Source organism: Nelusetta ayraudi, unplaced genomic scaffold (assembly GCF_046127955.1).
Source record: "Nelusetta ayraudi isolate G7.1 ecotype Tasmania unplaced genomic scaffold, CSIRO-AGI_Nayr_v1 ptg000247l, whole genome shotgun sequence".
NCBI lineage: Eukaryota > Metazoa > Chordata > Actinopteri > Tetraodontiformes > Monacanthidae > Nelusetta > Nelusetta ayraudi.
Window position 1 is genome coordinate 143,557 of NW_027466296.1, and position 12,454 is coordinate 156,010.

General features: G+C 48.4%; 1 protein-coding gene across 1 annotated transcript; it reads right to left on the reverse strand.

Annotated features, from left to right (window-relative positions):
- Positions 1 to 2,238: 2,238 nt before the first annotated feature.
- wdr43 (WD repeat domain 43) lies at positions 2,239 to 12,347 on the reverse strand. The gene is made up of 18 exons (XM_076016953.1): positions 12,098 to 12,347; positions 11,102 to 11,236; positions 10,879 to 11,000; positions 9,770 to 9,890; positions 9,227 to 9,345; positions 9,031 to 9,133; positions 8,827 to 8,891; positions 8,463 to 8,622; positions 8,139 to 8,225; positions 7,887 to 8,012; positions 7,211 to 7,366; positions 6,858 to 6,944; positions 6,472 to 6,503; positions 6,289 to 6,352; positions 5,723 to 5,836; positions 4,555 to 4,624; positions 3,184 to 3,242; positions 2,239 to 3,070 (listed from the first exon to the last, which is right to left on the reverse strand). The coding sequence occupies exons 1-18, from the start codon at positions 12,302 to 12,304 to the stop codon at positions 2,912 to 2,914; spliced, it is 1,986 nt and encodes a 661-aa protein (XP_075873068.1). The 5' UTR covers positions 12,305 to 12,347; the 3' UTR covers positions 2,239 to 2,911.
- Positions 12,348 to 12,454: the final 107 nt, after the last annotated feature.

Below are 12,454 nucleotides of genomic sequence, written 5' to 3' on the forward strand. Positions count from 1 at the left end.
CATCTTTTATGGAGCCGCGTGGGGTCGTTTGCTTTTCTCTGTGTTTAAACTGAACTTTTAGATTGCCAAACTTTTTTTTAAAAAAGTCATTTGCTGTTAAAAAAAAAACAAAACCCAGACCTCGTCTTGATCGTCCACCCAGGAAGCAGCATCGCATCAATCATCTGAAGCCCTTCAGAGTTAGCCTGCTGTTTACAGCCTCCTGCTGAAAATTGATGCCCTGATCCCACTTCTCTGCTGAAGAGGATGGAAGTTGGAGCCCAGCGGGATCCAGAACAAACACCTCCTGCCACAGGAAGTCGCCCGCCCTGCACCTGCAGAACCGCCACTTCCATTCGACTTTCCCGTGCTTGAAGAATTTGGTCTCGCTGAAGGGCCTGAACTGCTCCCGCCGCAGCGCTGAGCTGGGCCGCCGGTTCATTCGTGATTCATGCGATTCGCCCATAAATGATTCATCCAGCACAGCTCGAGAGTCGCCCCGCCGCTCGTTGCCCACAAACTCCAGCTAAACATTCTCTTCTTTGAAAAAGAAAAATCAGGAAGTCCGCGGTTCCTTCACCTCGGCTGAACCGCTGCTCCAGACGCTAACGAATGAGCTGAAACCTCTCCAGCCTCACGGTTATTTATGAGGTCGCGGGGCGGTTAGTTAGCACCACGGAAGGGAAGAAGATGACACGTCCCCCTCCCTGGACCTCATTCTTCACCTCACAGACACCTGAAGGTCGAGGGTCTGGAGGTCAAGGTTCTGGAGGAGACACAGTGTCGGTCCCAAGGGCAGATTAGGACGGGTTGCCAGATGTTGCCTTCAGTGGGTGGACAACCATCGGAGGTGTTGCTGTTGCCCCCTGCTGGAAACTCGAATGCCTACAGAAATTATTTCAATTTTATGGCATTCAATTGTATAATGGCAATAAAGAAATCCACTTCAATTCAATTCAAATGTTGAAGGCAACTGGGACGGTCCTGCCGCAGGTTCTTGAACATTGTTGGTTGAATATTCTCGACGGTTTACCGCCGTGGCCGATCTTCTCATGAGAGGATGCTGCACGATGCATTTGCCACGCAGCATCGACTGCTCTTGTGATACCCGGCAACACATTCTCTCTTCTACCTGCAGGCCCGGCGTCACCTGGCTTCACCTTCGCCGACTCTCCTCAGGCGCCGAGGACCAAGGTCAGCAGCTGGATGGATGGCCCTCCCTCGCTTCACTTCTGATTTATACACTGCAGCCATTTCCAAAATTAAACCCCTACGTCGGACGGGATCAGTGGCAGGCGAGGACGGGCTGAAAATGAATAAATAATAATATTATTTTATTTTTATTTTTTTTAAATGAACGAGGAGCCAAAAAACAACGCGGCTCCTCCGTCGGTCTGTTCGTCTTCATCAATTTGCCAAAAGTCACCCTGAGACACTTCCACTGGCCGCCGCAGACGATGTTCTGTGGAGTCAGGTCAGTTCAGGTTAAACTCGACCGTGGGATGATGATGATGATGACGACGGCGGCGCACGCTGCCAGATGTATGTGGGTTGTTGATTTTAGTTTTTTTTTTTTTTTCTCTCGCAGAGGTGTCATTGGTTCTGACTGTTCAATGCGAGGTTGCACATCATCGCTGAAGATTTGGAGGATTTTTTTTTTGTTGGATGGAATCTTGAAGCTTTTGCCTTTGCAAGGCGTCAAACAGAATAAGAAACTCAAACCCACTGCATAGGGAAACTGAAGAGTTTTTTTTAACTTTTTTTTTTTTTTTTGCAGCTGTGTAGAACTTTAGAGGGACGAGAGATTCAAGTTTGTTTTTTTTAAGATAAAAATAAAAGGTTTCACTGAGCTCGTATTATTGGTTTAGAGGACCTGCTGGGAACATTTCTCCTACAACATCAAATACGGGTACTAATTAGACTGCAATACGCTTTCCTACCACTACATGCTCCACACACAGTCAAGAGTTTTGACCAAAATATTTACAAGGTTTGTCCAACAAAAAACAAACAATACAATCTGTCAGCAAATCAGTCTGGAAACAGACATTTGACTTTTAAAATTGTTCCTGTTTCAACATGTAAAGTTGATCCCGAGCACCGTCACTTCACGAGCAGTCACACCGAGGAGTTTGGGAAGCCGTTTATTCGCCGCTTCTCCCTTCTTTTCTTTTTTTTTTTCTGTAAAACTTGAACCGAACGCAAGCAGCAGAACAGCAGAAAACGAGGAAAAGCAACAAAAACACGGCATCAACCGGGGAGATTTTACAGGAGTTCATTTAATTCCCAAGCTTTTCTGGAAGAGGGGGGTGGAGGGGGGGGGGAGGCGCTCATACAAACACTTCACTGTACAACCAGATTTACAGCGTGGAGGGTGGCCAGCCTGCATTCTGTACAACAAACAACCAGCAGAGGGCGGCGGGCAGGTGGGCGGGGCTTCCACCTGTGAGAGGGGAGGGAATGTCCCAGTGGGCCTGCAGACAGCTTCTCATCTTCTGAAAAAAACCTTTATTCCAATTATTACTACTATTATTATTATTATTATTATTGTTAGCATTATTCCAACAAAGCTGAATGAAATGTGGAACCGATTGGGGCGCCGTTTTTTAAAACACACGTGCGCGCCAGGCCGCAGCCAAACAGGAAGTGGCGCTCGGGAAGTCGAGTCGGGTTCATTTCACAGGAAGTTCTGCCTTTAACCTCCGAGACAGTCAGAGAGGGAGGGAGGGAGGGAAGGAGGGAAATGGGGCGGGGCCTCGGGGACACGCGCCCCCTCCCCCCTCCGTTGGAGCCGTCGATTTTCTTGTAAAACCATTTGTTTCTTTTTTTGTTCGGAGAATAAAATCAAAAGCATGAAAAATAAAAATGACAGTATATATATAACTCTCTGGGGTCCATGTCTCTCTAACGCGCGATTGGCCGGCTGGCCACTTCACTCCTCCTCGCTCTCGTTGCCGCGCTCCGTGTCTTCCTCTCCGTTAGCTTTGGAATCCGTCCTGCCCTCCTCGTCTTTGTCTTCCTCCATTTTCCCCTCCTCTTCGTCCTCTCCGTCTTCCTCCATTTTCTCCTCTTCGTCGTCTTCTTCCCAGTTCTGGAAGAATGGAACAAACGCCTCGGTGCTCAACTCGGGATTCAGAAAAAAATCCAACCGGTTCAATTTCAGCCTCTGCTACTTTGCTAATCAATCAGCTTCCAGCAACTTACGTCAGAGTCGTTGCCGGGAAGCCCTTCGTCGCCAGAGGCCTCCTCTTCATCTGATGACTCTGTTCAGCAGGCGCAAAAAATGAGAAAAACAAAAAAGTAATCAGCAAAGACATAAAAACAAGAACAGCGGAGGGAGGGGAAAGAAAGCTAACCCGTCGCAACGTTAGCACGCGGCGGGAGGATTAGCGGAGGTTAGCTCCAGTGTTGTCAGCTGGGGAAACAAATTTAAGCAATAAAAAGGAAATGAAACAAAACATGTGCCAACAACTGCCATCTTTCACCCTGCCAGAGAAAATCCACGCAAAAAATTGAAAAAAAAGACGTAGGCTTCGACAGAGCACGCACACATCAGTCCCACTAATGGATATGCGTCATGGCCCGTGGGCCACCAGGACTGTGGTCGGTGCAGCTCGGCTAATTGTAGCGGCTCCCCACAAAAGAACCGATAATTAACAAATAATTCCCGTTTCCCCCCCCCCCCCCCCCTGCTGGCCGCAAATGGAGCAGCGATGGAGCCGAGCAGCCGTTCCTCCTCCTCCTCCTCCTCCTCCTCCTCCTCCTCCTCCAGAAGGCTTCACTCCTCAAGAGTTTCAACTCGCTAGCCGAGGTTCGTCCGCCGGAGAGCGAGGGCCAACCGGAGAACAGGACCGAGTTCAGCAGAGAACCTGCTGCTGCTGGTCAGGTTGCCAGGCAACAGCAGCAGTGTTTGCATGCAGCGCGTGGCCGAGGGCAGCGATGTGTTTGGGGAATATATATATATATGTGTGTGTGTGTGTGTTGGCGTGTGTACATTAGCGTGTATAAAAACAGCGTCTCCAGGACCCGAGTGGGAAGGTCCCCCCAGAGACGGCACAGTCATGTGACCTGATGTGACAGCTGAGGAAAGCACAGGAGGAGGCCGGAGACCCGCTGAGGTCTCAAAGCCCTTCAATTGACTGACAAGGAACCAACCAACCCAAGAAATTACAGATTTTATAGACTAAAATTACAGATTTTATAGACTAAAATTACAGATTTTATAGACTAAAATTACAATTTTATAGACCGTGCAGTTCTATTTCATTTTTATTTTTAACAAGACATTAAATTTCATTCGTTTTTTTGTAATTCCAGATTAAAAAAAAAAAATCAATTCTTACACAAATTCCTACATTTAACCCTCAGTAGGAGGGTGACTCCAGTCGTCAAAGCCCAGTCGCTGCCCCCAAGTGGACAGGAGTGTGAAACGTCTTGTACGTGTGCGACCTGCCAGCTCCGCCTCTGCTGTGCGGCTACAAATACTTCGACAATCAAAGTTCACTTCTGATGATTTCTTTCTTTCCTTCCGTCCTTCTTTTCCAGCACCATGGCAACAAGTGCGCAGACACTCACCCTCCTCGTACACCAGCTTGGCCGTGTGGTCCACCTCAGTGGCTGCGATGGCGCCGTCGGTTGTCGCCACCTAGTGGTTCAGATGGAGAGACGACAACGTGAGAAAACCCGCCGGTGCCTGTGTCTTTTCACCTCGGGCGCCGCGGAGCCATTAATCTTAGCGAGGGAAAGAACAAAGACGTCCAACTTGAGGGCGATATTAAAACTCGCCAGTGGAGAACCTAACAAGTGAGCTGCATGTCGCCGCCGAGCTCTAATTAGGCTGCAGGTGAGGGAGCAGCCGCAGAGCTGCAACGCCGGATATTCCTCTGAAATATCAACTTCATTAAAAGTCTCGCAAAACTATCACAACTTTCCACCGTGAGCAGAGAAGCAATGCAACACGTGTAGTAAGTGGGCTAGCACACTGTGCACAACGTTCATGTAAAGGTCCGGTTCGTGTGAAATACTTGGCTTAATTTATGACTTTTAATTTTTGTTAAACGCTTAATATACTTCCCGTAAATACATTAATGAAGGTGTATATTCATTTCATAGTCCGGGTAATCTCGCTGGTCAAATAAACCAACAAAGAAGAACCAGGGATCCAGGTTTGGGCTTGCAGGCCACCGTAGTTCACTGGAACGCTCAGGAGAGGGAAGGTATGGAGTCCCAGAGGAGACTTGGGACTAAGGAGCAGTAAAATAGTGCTGCAGTCTAAAATGTCACCACTTGATGTCGCCGTTCCTTCTTTAAAGAAAATCTCCAAATATTACACACTTTACCTTTATAAATAAAAAATAAAAAAAACTATGCAACTGTTCTCTGACAAATCAATGAATGTAACACAGCGGCTCAGAGCCACTGAATCTCCTTTGATCAGCGTCCTGCAACGATCTGGCAGCGTTTTCGCTTTTTCCTCCCTCTACGCAGCGCAACTCGGCGCAACCGCGAGCTGCGCCGAGCTCGCCGTTACGCAACTCGCTTCAGTCGGCCGCGTTCAAAGAGTCAAGTGGAGAGAACATTCTGTGCTGGCGGAGGAGCATCGCACTGCGAGCGGAGGGATCACAGCGAGACGCTACAAACAAGAGGAGGAGAAGAAAAGGAAGAGAGAGAGAGAGAGAGAGAGAGAGACGGGCGCTTGGCCTTCGCCAGCCCCCGTCGGGTGTGTGTGTGCGGCGCCCCCTACCTGTGTCATTAGGAGGTACAGCTTGCCGTGCAGCTTGGACAGCTTGTGGAACATCTTCACTCGGCTCTCGATCATGTGATACAGAAGTCCCAGCTGGCTGACGAGGTCGGGCAGCTGTGGATTACAGAATGGAGGTTTGCAAAAAGCAGGAGGGCAACACAAAGCTTCAACATGACTGGCACGGAATACGTCGAGCACAGCAGCGGGATTCTTTCAAGAATGTTTCTTCTGCAGCAAAATATTTCTTGAGCTCGTTTACAAAACCGAAAAGAAACAATATGGAGGGAGTAAAGAGAAATTATTCGGCTGGACAGACTTCTTGTCCGGAAAAACTGCCAGTGGCTTCACTTTGTTGCTCTGTCTCTCACGTCCAGTGTTGCATCAATCCACGCCGAGAGCGGAACCAAGGGGGCTACTCCACTTTTTTGATTTTTGCCAATTTGTCGAACTAAACCGTAACCTTTCAGATTCAGACTGAATCCTAGGGGAATTTGGGGCACCTGGGCCCCCCCTGCAGGCCGAGGCCGGAAGCAGCAGCGATCGAGTGGGACGAAAGTGAAACTCACCGACGCCAGGTACGATGTGTGGTGCATGAGCACGGCCTTGAGCCACTGGACCATGAGAACGGCCCTGAGGGAGAAAACAGGTTGCAGCAGGTCAGCCTTGGATCCCGAATTGCAGGTTTTTTTTTTTTGTTGGTGATGTTTGTGCGAGTGAGACAAAGACGAGCGAATCCAGTTGGGACTTACGTGAATGGATGCCCCTGGAGCCTCCTGGTGAGCTGCACCAAGAGAAACACACACGTCATTAGAAACACACTCACTGGGAGACCGCGACGCGGGTGAAACTGTCGGCAATTCTAACGCAACCTGCCAAAGAGTTTTGCAGCGAAACCTCCGCCTGTCATCTGCCGCATCAAAATATTTCATAGCATTTCTGATGAAAAACTTGGATCGGTTCAAATCTGGGCCAGTTACACAGGCTGGGATGCTGAGTCTCAATCTGAGGATTTACCAACAAACTGTATATGTGCATAGCCTGAACGTTCCAGAGCGATGGAGGGGGGGGCACAGGGCAGGCTGCAATACCATTTCGCACCACCTGGGCCCTCCACTTGCGCACGAGCCGCACTCACCTCCTCCACCAGAGGCAGCACGGCAGGCAGCGGTAACCGAGCGACCGTCTTCTTTATCACCGTGTCTTTGCGGGTCTGGAAAATTTTCTGTAGGGGAGAAGAAAAAAAAAAAGAGGCAACGCTGTTGAGCAGTCGACAACTTTAAAAAGCTTTGCTGGCCAGATTGGAATCGATGTTTTCTTATAGTAGCCGAAGTTGGCTAAGTGAATGTTTATTGCAATTTACATTTTAATTAAAAACAACTTTGGCTTTCGGCTGTTTTGTTTTCTTTCATCTTAAATTCCTTTCAAAATAAATACTCCTCAAAAAAACAAAAAAACAAAAAACTAAAAAAAAACATTCTGGACACGCACGTTTAGGATGGTGGCGTCGTGGCTCTCCAGGCCCTGGACCAGCAACACGGCAAAGCTGTCCGTCTGCAGAGCGGCCGTTCCTTTGGGGGCCTTCGCTCCCTTGCTGGCAGACGCCGTCGACAGATCCATCTCGCCGAGCCGCTCCGCTATCGACATCTGTAGAGAGCACGGAGATAATTAGCCAGCTGCACGAACAGCAGCAGCAGCAGCACACGGGCCGAGTGAAAGTAGTGCCGCAGGTTTTAATCCATCAGGAGACGATTATTCCAGGACTTTCCCCAGACCGTTAAATAACGGAAAAGCCGCGAGTTGCAGCAGTTAGCAGCGCAACAGATTTCATTAAAGTGAGTTTTAGTGTCTTCAAAGCATGCGTTAAAAAAAAATGGTGAAATTAAGAATGTGTCGTGGGCTTTTAATGAAAAGTCCCAGGAGTCCCTGGAAAGTCATTATGAAATTTGTTTTAGCCAAAGGAGGCAGTGGAACTTTGGACCCGTTTACATTCAATATATTAATGTTATTGTCACTGTCACTGGTAGCACAAATTACCATTCAAAACCAGTGCAAACACAGTCTTAGGTCTGGATTTTGAGCACAAAATTGTTTCTTTTCTTCTATTTGTGCCCACACTTCCTGCCCTAGCCACTGGGCGGCGCAACAACGGCGCCGAGCCACCGACCTCTTTGTTGCCAGAGTCTTTTTTCCTCTTCTCCGAGCCCTGTGTGGTTGCCTTGACCGGGGCCTGGTGGCCGGGGAGCCCCGGCACCAACACTCTGCTCTTGGTGCCGACGATCGGGGTTTTCACCTGAGGAAAACAAAACAAACAAACAAACAAACAAACAAACAAACAGAGCTTCGAGTTACTGATGGGGGTCAACCTTACAACCACTGGGCACCCGCCTGCCCCGTGCGCAGGTAAGACGTGCGTTACCTTGGAAACGGCGGTTTCCATGGAGAGAGACAAGTTGGTCTGGACGTCTCGGGTCAAACAGACGTGTCTCTCCGCTGTGTTGATTTCCTGAATGGACGGAGGGAAGGAAGGAAGGGAGATGATTTAAATCAGCTCAATTGCTAACAGGAAAAAAAAAAAAGCGCAGAAGTCTGCACCAGCTAAATACTAAATACAAGTAGAATATTAAAAACTGTGTGTTTTGTTCCGTGCTGTGTGCTGCTCAGCTCTCACTACAGAATCTCTCTAACCAGCCAACGGCTTCTTTCTGACAGCCATGACAGACTGGGCTGCGTCAGTGCTCACCGCTCTCTCCATGACGGGCTGCAGGTGGTTCCCGTAGGCCAGCAGCACTGACCGCGAATCCGCTCCCAACGCAGCGGCCAGCAGGGGGATGGGGGCTGGGGAGTCCCTGGTGTCGGCCAGCTGCACTGAACAGGAGGGCGACAGGGGCTTCTTGCAGGGCCTGGCGACGAAAGAAAAACAGTTTAGAATTTCTGACAGCTAGGAAGAGCTGCTTCTTTAATTATGCCGGGTGTCAAGACAGCGGTGCAGTATTCCCTGGTGGCCACCAGGGCGGGCTCAACAAGAAAACGTCCAACAATAAAATAAAATAAAAGGCAACAGTGGGGCCCCGGCTGGGCTCAGGTCAGAACGCATATGGACGTACCCATTTAAAAAGTGCTCAAAGAGATGCAGCTGCCCGTCCTTGCACACCACTGCCAGCCTGACCGCCTGCGCACAACACAAGGATCACAGTTACACAATGGGCAAGGGGAATGTCACGTTATTTCACGATTGGGTGAGGAAAAACATTTCAAGAGAGGCGACTCGGTTGAAAAAGCCAGTGGCTGAAACTCCTGAAAGCTCTGACCTCTTCCTTGCTGCTGGACGTGACGAGGTCGATGTGTCGGGGCTCGTCCGTCAGCGTGAAGGACACCACTGAGTTCTTGTCTTTTCCGTCCTCCCGCACTTGCCTGCGGCGGAAAAAAGGGCGACAAACATCCCGTTAGCGTCACGGCGAGGCGCGCGGCAAACCGGTCGTTCTTTGGAGTGTGCGCGGCGCTCACCACACGCTGAGCAGGCGGTCGTGCGCGGCGCCGGACAGGAAGTAGAGGCCGTTGCTGTCGGGGGGCCGCGTGGTGGCGAAGCACAGGGTCGTCACAGCGGTGGAGTGTCCTGTGAACCGCTGCAGGACCAACAGACAAGACACCTTATTCATCCCCCAGATTCCAACAGCAGTTTCAATTAGGGCTGTCAGTCGATCGCAAATTGCTAATTTTTTACTCTGCTCTATATGTAACTTAACAAGATATTTATATTAGTTGTTTCTTATACTCTACGAAAAATTGGAGAGAACAATAATAATTCCTTTGTGGAAATATTCTATTTCTATATCATTGGAACATTCCAAAACAATTACATACTTTCACTGTCAAGATACTCTTTAAAAAAAATAAAAAAAATAAAGTAGTGCCATTAAAAGGAGAATGCTTTAACTTAGACAGCCCCAGTTTCAATGCAACCTGTTTGGCGTTCACACAAGAGTGAAGTTCAATGTACAAATGTGTCAGGGTGAGGCTTCGAGAAGCAGCAGACAACAGCGGACTCACCCTGTAGACCTCTTTGGTGTCCAGGTTCCACATCTTGATCACCTGACCGGCCGAGAGCAGCAGCTTCCCATCAGGACTCACGCACAGGCTGGTCACTGCCGCTCGGTCGGCCTTCCACTTACTGCGTGGTGACAATGAACAAACTGGTCAATGAACGGCAGAAACTGGACTCGATTCTCCCACCGCTGTCAGAGCTTTTATTTGAGGAAACTGTTTTATAATTCATGAAAGAACCTGCATGTTGATGTTCCTTTTATTTGCATACCAGGATTATGCACTGGTGCAAAAATCAGAGAGGCTGAACACTTTACGACCAAGCTTAAAGTCCCGAAAGTGAAACAACCAAGAGTCAAACACTGTGTGATTGACTTGAGGTTTCGCCGTGTTTGCGTCACTCAGGCTTCAGGTTGACTTTGTGTGTCACAGATGCACCCAAAACAAAAAAAAACTGAACAAGAATACTCTCTAAATTAATCAAATTAGTTCCATCTTCCAACCATCAGTCTGAGGAGTGTCTTTAGGATTTAGATGCTGCAAGTTTTGTTATTTACTGGGCAGATTTTTCACTCTTAAATCAGCAACTATCAACTCCCTGCAGAACAAAACAGATGTATCTTGATATTGTGTTTCTTCTCCAAAAAGCCAGGACAAAAAAAATACTTAAAGAAATTATGAAAGCCTTCAGAAATTAGGCTTATTAGAATGTTGAATGATAATGAAAAATTAAAATTTGAATGCAACAGAATGAAAAAGTAGTATTATGAGAGCCTTAAAGTGAAAAATCTAAAAACAATTTGCACAACTAGGAAAAAAAAAAAAAAAGGCCAAGAGGGCAAATTTCAGTTTTCCAGTTTGCCTTCCTCTTGGTGGCTGAAGTGAAGCCAGGCAGGTTAATATTGACTGGAATCTCTCATCAGGCGACAAAAGCACAAAGTGTGCACCAACAGACCCGAGTTGCTCCTCACATTCAAGATTTACAGCACGTCGCTCGCAGAGAGAATGGTTCGAGTGAGTGGGTCTAAACTCACGTCATACCACAAGACTTTCCTCATTTGACTTATTAAAAGAGTCAAACTCTGTAGTTTTAGGGGGCAAAAGAGAATACTGACCTCCGTGTCTTGCCAGTCTGCAGGTCCCACTCTGCGATGTAGGTATCATCTGAGCCGCTGTACAGTAAACAGTCCTCAGGGTGCCACTGGACACAGTTGACTCCTCCACTGTGGCCTCCATCCTGGCAGATGACAGTGGCAAATGTGGTCATGAAATCACCCAGATACACACAACTAGACAATCTGGACTTGGTGTAATTAACTGTGCGTGGCTGCCACTCACCAGGGTACAGTGCAGAGCCCCCTTGGCTGTACTGTAAATGAGAACGGTGCCCGCCGCTGTGCCCATCGCCAACAGGTCGGCCTTTTCCTCCACCGGCACAGCCTCTGATTTCCTCTTCTTCCTCTGAGGCCCTTCCTGCAAACACAGACAAGATTATGCATCTTCTTATCGTTCTAAGGAATAAATTGATGTGAAAATTATCCTTCCAGGGAATAAATTGACATGAAAATCTTAGAAAAGTTTGGATCTACACCTTATTAGTTTCCAGTCACCATAACAAATACAACCAGTTATCTCATAAGCACATATTGGCATTAAAACACAGTATATAGTTTTCTTCACTACTTTGATTAACCAATTACAGGAAGATTCTGATCTTCAATTTTTCATATTTAAAGTCTCAAAAAGAGGCCAAAAGCCCCCGTAAGCTTAAAATTGTTCGATTTTCGTGCAAAAAATAGGCGTTACATCAACTTTCAACGCATGGTTAACCAGCAGCCGAAACTTGTGAAACCTCTCCTTTCACGAGTGTCATGGTGGCACAGGCACACGCTTCGTGGGCGGCTGTGAGCTCCAGCTAACTTCATTTAGGAGTTTAATATCGTGGCGAAGTGGCTACAAGTGATGAAACTGAAGCGGCCGTGTTCTCGGGGCAACAAAAAACACACGTTGCGAGGGTTACACGCGGAAGGAGAGATTAAAACGTATTTTTGGTGCTTTCTTCACTACCATGTGGGTCAACATGTGCGTGCTGCAGCTGTTGGTGCTAACTAGCGGCTAACGCGGCTAGCGTCCCTGTCCAGTGCGCGTCCGGGACGAGACAGCGACCGCCGAAAGACAACCGAGTGATTGATGCGGACTTAACTCCCTCGCTATACATGCGGTTATATGTTGATGAGATTTATGTTCGCTGGAATCCGACGCGGACAGTTTCTCGAGGCCTTGTTAGCAACAACTAGCTACGATAGCAGGCAACTCCAGCGCAGCCTTACGTACCTTGACTGTCCGGCATGGTCCCCAGGCTATGCAGATACAAGTGGCACTCAAGTGGGCTGAAGGCACGTATTCTTGGTGAAGCGTTTTACTGTCTGTGTTCCAAACTCTCAGTCTGCCGTCCTGCGCACACAGCGCCAAGTACTGTCTGCACTTGGGCGAAAAAACGCAGGGTAACTGCGGAGCTGAGCTGCCGCCGTCGGCCGCCATTTCTGAAGCTCTGCAAAGGTCTGCGTGCGTGGTGGTGTACACAAACCACGTGTGAGTCGCCTGGGCATGCGCGTTGACGCCGCAGCGGCCCTACGTCACGTTCGAAAGGTTGCGCCCACAGTGGAGCGGACATAAGGGGAGATGAGGAGA